The sequence below is a fragment of the Gossypium hirsutum genome, chromosome D12 (genome assembly GCF_007990345.1).
Source record: "Gossypium hirsutum isolate 1008001.06 chromosome D12, Gossypium_hirsutum_v2.1, whole genome shotgun sequence".
NCBI classification, from domain to species: Eukaryota; Viridiplantae; Streptophyta; class Magnoliopsida; order Malvales; family Malvaceae; genus Gossypium; species Gossypium hirsutum.
This window is the reverse complement of record NC_053448.1, coordinates 62,385,538-62,392,422: the sequence shown is the minus strand read 5'-3', so window position 1 is coordinate 62,392,422 and position 6,885 is coordinate 62,385,538. Positions and strand designations below refer to the sequence as shown.

Genomic DNA, 6,885 nt, shown 5'->3' with positions numbered 1-6,885 from the left:
AGGAAATGGGTTTAAGAATGGTGTAAAGGCGAAAATGGAGTTTAAATACAGGAGAGTTCAAAAAAATTAATAATAAAAAAGAAGGTTCTTGGAACGTTAGAGGAAACAGCAGTGTAATAGCCACGTACTAACCTATGTAAATTAATATATGTGTATAAAATAATGCAATGACTTTGACGTCGACTAACCTTTGAGTCAATCATTTGTTTTTTATTATTTAGGGTTAATTCCATGATAGTAGATACCAAGTCAATTTAATAGGTTGGAATCGTGAATAAAACGATACATTAGTTTGAATTAAAGAATAATTTTGAACTGGTTAAATCGAGATAAAAATTCGATTCAACAGATAGTTTATTTGATTTATAATTTTTTAATTTAAACTCAAAAATGTATGTTAATAAATAACGAATAGTTCTCTAAATTATGTTATTTTATAAAAACAAATATTATATTGTATATTTTCGATGGAGTAAAATTTTTTACAAATGTATCTAGAATAGGTGAATGTTTCCGAGAGGTCTTCTATTATAGGGGCCTGATTAAATTAATCATTCTATTATCAAAAGTATTATTAAACATAATCAAATAAGGTAGATTTAAATAGAGTTAATATGTTTAAAATTTTTATTGTTCTATAAATGAATTTTTTTTGTTTAAAATTTAATTACAATTGAATAATTTTATTTCAATTCGGACTTAATTGATTCTTTTTATTAGTATAGAGATTAAACTAATCTATTTAATAATAGAGGGACTAATTTTATCTAGTCCCTATAGTATAGGGACCTCCCATGTACTTTAATCGTCTAGAATGATATCATTTGGTTTTAGGGTGTAATAAAATAATAATATAAATCTTGTTATTTAATACATTAGTGGAGTTTTTTAACTCCACAAGTCAGGTTAAAAAGCCGTCGTGTCTCATAATAGCTTGTTAAATTTGCCTTTTAGATGCATATTCAATTGCAACTAGGCTAACTAACTAACTAACTAAATAGTACAAGATAGAGATGGACAAAAACTTTGTAGATCTGCGGAATTTTATCTAGAGAATAGTTCACTATAATTTTATTTGTACAATCCGTAATTTAAATTTAACATAATCATCAAGCTGCAACCTCGTTCCTATTCATAAAATAGAATTCCTTGCACAAACAAGATAAATGCTTTTAAACTTGTACATAATGCATAAAATAATAAACCCCTACCATCAATATAAAACTTTACCTGCTTAAAATCAGCTCTGATCAGGTTTTTAATATGTGATATAGTAGTAGAGATCTTCTTAAGGTTGTATTCTTTAGAAATCAAATTTCTTCAAATAAAGGAACTCGCCATATCAGCTAAATATGATAAATTATACAATATGTCAGATGCAAGTTTACTTATCATTTCATTTTTCTTGCATAAAATATATATAATACGAATTTTAATTAATTTCATTTGATTTTTGCATGAATAACGCATCTTATGATACTTTATTTCACGCGAGTGATTGGGAATACAACACAGTTTTTTCTTTTCTTTTTAAGTGGAAGAAATTAAGAAATTAACACCTAAACTAAAATAAATATAATTTTATGTTATCATTTCTTTATTATTTTCCTCCATTGCTTGTGAAAATAAATATTAAGAAAATTTGGATTTCAAAAAAAATATTATTTTTGCATACCAATAGTTATCGTATTCCAACTAATTAATTTTTTATTTCTTTTTGTCAGAAGATTTTTTCAATCTTGATTGAGTAAATTGATCCCTTTTAAAAAGTTAGCACATTTTGAGCAATTAAAGATAATTAATCACAATATTAATATTTTTAATTAATTGTACATGATTTTATTTAATATAATAACAAATTTAACTCTTAAAGTTTACACATTTTGTCAATTTAGTCCTATTTAACAAATTTTTTATGCAATATTTGTGTAAATGTTGAGATTAAATTTGTTAAAATTTCTAGAATTAAGGCCAAAATGACAAAATATATAAACATTAAGACTAAATTTGTTGTTATATCAATCAAAATTATATGCACAATTGATTGAAAGCTAAATTTATTATTATACCAATCAAAATTATATGCAAAATTGACAAAAAATATTAACGCTGTGATTAATTGTCCTTAGTCGCTCACTTTCAAGAGTAATAGGAATTAAATTGCCAATTTTTTTTAGAGAGTCTAAATTCCTCAATTGAGATGAATTGAAAAAAATCTTTTTATCAATTTTTTTTTTAAAAGTTTTGCCAAACACCATCAGTTGAATTGACGTGTTTTAGGCCATCTGTCAAGATGTAGACATAGATCCAAGGGATAATTTTAAAAAAGAAACCAAGCATATACTGGACATAAACATAAAAGTAATATGAAAACTTTTATACTAAGAGTCAGGTTGTATTTTACCCCATTTACTTTACCTTAACTGAAAAAAATAGGTAAATTAATTTATATACATTAAATTAAAAGAGAAATTGATTCTTTCTGCTAAGAACATCTAAATCTATTGTTAAAAATTGACATGATTGATAAAAAATATACCTCATGCTAACATACAGGAACCAATTCTTAACAGTAGAAATGGATAGATTTTTTAACAGGACCCGTTTACTCTTTGATCTAATATACAAAAGCTAATTTGTCCCTTTTGAGCAGAAGGAGCAAAATGCATCTGACTCCTAGTACAATAGCCTCCATGGTACTTATAGAGACAAATATTCATATCCCACGTGCACTTTTGAATCCAGGAAACATAGATTCCCCCACTGTTCCAAGCATATTCTAACATACCAGCAAAATCAGTAGGATGAACCCAGTTTGCATCTAATGCGAGGGCAGCCATTGGAGAACAAAAGCACCACAATACTAAATCCTCAACAGTATCCCACAACATACGAGCATCAACTTTCTACTAATCCTTTTCAGATTGTTACCAAACCCAATTTGTTGACTGAATAATGTTTTACAATGATGCTATGATTTCCGCATCTAAGACAAGTACATGCATAGCATGAAGATACTGATGATAATATATACACACATATATATATGGTGAATATAGCATAATTTGTTAACTAAATAATGTCTATATGATGCTTGATCATTTCCACATCCAACATGAGTACATGCACAGATATATATCCATTTTTAAGTATCAAGGGGACAGAATGTTTCAAAATTGAATTTCCAAATGAGTAACATAAACAATCCCAGCGTTCAAATTTTCAATAAACCACAAACCCCAAATATAAAAACAAAAAAACAAAGTATAAATTTACAGAAGAACTGACCCGAAGAGCGCAAGAAGGCAGAACACGGGGGATATATCATTAGCCAATTTCTCTCAAGCAGTTCCCAATGGGCGGATAAAGAAAAAAAGTTTAATGCTATAAAAGGAAATCAGGAATCACCGATGTTTGTGGAGGAACTTTTAAAGGCTCCTCGGCTCTTTGTCGAGATTTTTGCCTTCTGGGGTGATTACTACTACTCTCTTTTTCTTTCCGATCGGTCTCATTTCTTTCCTCAGCATTTTTCTTCCTATGTCTTCTCTCTTTACCATGGCTATGATCTTTTCTCCTCGAACTAGAATTTCCATCACCAACTACATTTTCTTTTGATTCAACTTGAGTAATCATGTGTTGTTTTTCCTTCCCTTTTCTATTGCTACTAGGAAGGTTGCTTCGAGATGAAGTGGGTAGAATATCTTCACTACCGAAAAGAATGTCACGAACAGCACCCGAGAGTGAATCATCTCTAGACTCGGGATGCTTTACTGCAACAGGTTTCTCATCCGCTTCATCCAATTTCACTACCACAGGCCTAGGCTTGCTATGGTTTGGTTTTCTCTTCGGAACAAGTGATTCTGCAGTGAGTTTAACAAGATCACTGGCAGTATCATTGTTATCACCCTGTAATGCGGGGTCATTGGCAGGTGGATAGTCATTTGAAATTACTTCACTTTTCCCCGAAGGAAGGTAATACAACCCATGGCGCTTACGGTGCTCCGCTAACAAAGAAGTGGACTCATTTGATTGTCCCGAGTCTTCTTTAATCTGAAGGTTGGAGAAAGACGACACATCCTTCTCCTCAGAAGGATATCCAAAAGAAAATGTGTTCGATGAAGGTAGTTCAATATCACTGCATATTGTTTCCAAATCACCAAGGTTCTCATTAAGCGTTAACCCATCTGGTACAGGAACTTTACCTTGGGCACTTAAAGAGACAGGACCGAGCTCCTTGGAAAAGGCGTCGTGCACCAGTCTGATGATTTTGGTAGCTTCCACTCCTTTCTGTTCCGAATCATTTTCCTCTTGTCCCGAAGAATTCAGTGCTTCTAATTTTATCAAATCAACAAAGCCAAGCAAATTCCGTGCTCTCTCTTGTACTTCCACATCATGGCTTCCTAATAGAGGGCTCAAAGCTAATTCAACCAGTTTCAATAGGTTAACAATGGATTCATTGGTGATAGGAGCTGATGTACATGTCTGACCATGTGCAACAGTTGAACCCGCGCCATTTTCAACGGACAGATCATCAAACGATTCATACGACGCAGATGCCGAAACTCCAGCTGTACTTCCCCCTCGCACAAAGCAAGTATGTAAGCAAAAAACTAACACTTTAAAAGCAGACTGAATGTAAATTGCCATTATAGACGGTGGCAACAAACTAGTACGAGGCTGTAATAATGCTTCCATAAGTTCTAACGGATTCCTTGAGAACTCAACATATTCTCCGGATACCCAAGCAGCAGCAGATAATACCCTATGCAAGAAAGAGTTTCCGAGTAAAGCAGGATCAATCAGCAAATCACGAGCAACACGAACAAGTTCCAGCCTAACATCCTTGACCCTCAAACCAATATCAACTAACTGGTTTTCAATTTCTTCTCCCATCTGACAATGTGGGATTCTTGACATCTCACCAAGAAGTGATACATACCAATCAAAGTCAACAATAATCTCATAAACATTCCTAGAACAAGTTGATAGAATAGAACCAAGTATCTCATTACAAAACAGGGGATCCGATTTAAGTGCATAATTGACCAAAACCTTTGAAATTTCAGCCACATTATGTTCAGATACCATTGCCATCACAAGACGCAACGACTCAATCTTTATATTAGGATCCGGATCACTCAATGATTTGATTACAACTTCCTTATTCTCCGAAACCACCCATAAATGCTTTGAGGCTACAATCGAAAGTGCATGCAATCCGAGATACTTAAGATTTGGATCCTCATCCACCATAAACTCCCGAATCTTCCCAACCGCAAGCCTCACAGCAGATTCATACTCACTAAAACTAGTAACCACAGTCCTAACACACTCAAACAATAACGACTTCGCCCCGGTTTTCCTCATAAGATCACAAATCGGTTCAACCACCCGATTTGCTAACCTCGGTTCAAGAGGAGCTAATTTAGCGAAAATCTTCAAAACCTTAATCGAGATCCAATTACTTTTCGAATCAACTAAAATCTTATAAAACTCAGGTGCTAAAGGAAGATACGATCTGGGATCTTTACAAGCAAGTTCAGAAAACACCCCAACAACAGCAGACAAAATCTGAGGATCGTAATTCTCTAAATTCTCAACTAAACGTTTAAAACAAACCCTAACAGAATCTGGGTATTTCTCAAAAACCCTTAAAACAACAGCCACAGCCCTTTTACGAACATAAAGCTTATTACTAGACAACAAAGTGAAAACTTCAGGGGTCAAATCTCTAGCCAAATCAACATTAGCGATTCTAGACAAGCATTGAAGAGATAAACTTACTTCAAACTCATTAGTACTGGTGAGATCTTTGCGCAAATGATTCGTTATAAGGAGAAGAACAGGGGTTGAATCATGGAATGAAAGTGAGATTGCATGGTAAGCTATCTTTTTATGGGAAAAACGAGGGGAGGAAAGGACTTCTAAGGCATGGAAAGCAGCGAAAGACATGTCGTGGAAGTGAAGATTGGAGAGGTAACATAGTTTGAGAAGAGCTGTGGATTTGGTAGAGAGGTCAGTAGATTTGATTTCTTTGCGGATTTCTTCAAGGGCTTTGGAAATGAAAGCTTGTTCGCCGATCAGTTGTTGTCTTAGACCTTTGATTAGGTCTTCTAAAGTGCGTTGAAATAAGGAATCCATGAGTGATTGACCTGACATTTGGGATTTATGAAGGGAAAGGGATTTGGGTGCTTGATTGTTTAGGGTTATTTGATGGAATTTGGCATTGGGGAGGTTTTTGAGGGTTGGGGATTGACAGAAAAGGTGAAATTTTCTCGGGAAATTTTGGATTGGAGAAGGAAGGGGGGCGTTTTTTGTTTTCTTTTTTCTTTTCGGATTTTGCTTTACTTTAATGAGAGAAACGACAGAGGATGATGACATTCATTGTGTGAATTGGATACAATCATGCAAGAGTTAATATAATTTTTGACCCCTACACTTGTCAATTGTATTCATTTTGGTACTTATATTTTTTCACTCTTTGATTCATGAATTTAATGATGTTGCGGAAGCGACGATAATATTAATAACAATATTATCAGAAATATTTAGATAATTATTATGCCAACAATTATACTAAGAAAATTCCCAGTTAAATTGGAGGGGTCACAATGGTCCCGCTTAAAACCCAACAACTAGACAGAACTCACTTAGATATTTATAGCAATAATAACTAAATAAATATAACCAACATAAAGCTATTAAATAAAAGCAAACAAATAAGAAATAAAATACCAGAGTTTTAACGAGGTTCGGCCAATTTAGCTTACGTCCTCGGACACTACCAAATTAATATTTCCTCTAGAAATATTACAAAGGAGAAGATTTTGGGATGATACAACCAAAGGGGGAGGGGTTCTATATATAACAAACCAAACCCCCTCC

At 33.3% G+C, this 6,885-nt stretch overlaps 1 protein-coding gene across 1 annotated transcript; it reads right to left on the bottom strand.

The window, feature by feature from the left end:
* Positions 1–3,168: 3,168 nt before the first annotated feature.
* On the bottom strand, positions 3,169–6,355 carry LOC121224440 (AP-3 complex subunit delta). Its single transcript, XM_041107757.1, has one exon. It carries the CDS (start codon positions 6,157–6,159, stop codon positions 3,385–3,387), a length of 2,775 nt encoding a protein of 924 aa, XP_040963691.1. The 5' UTR covers positions 6,160–6,355; the 3' UTR covers positions 3,169–3,384.
* Positions 6,356–6,885: the final 530 nt, after the last annotated feature.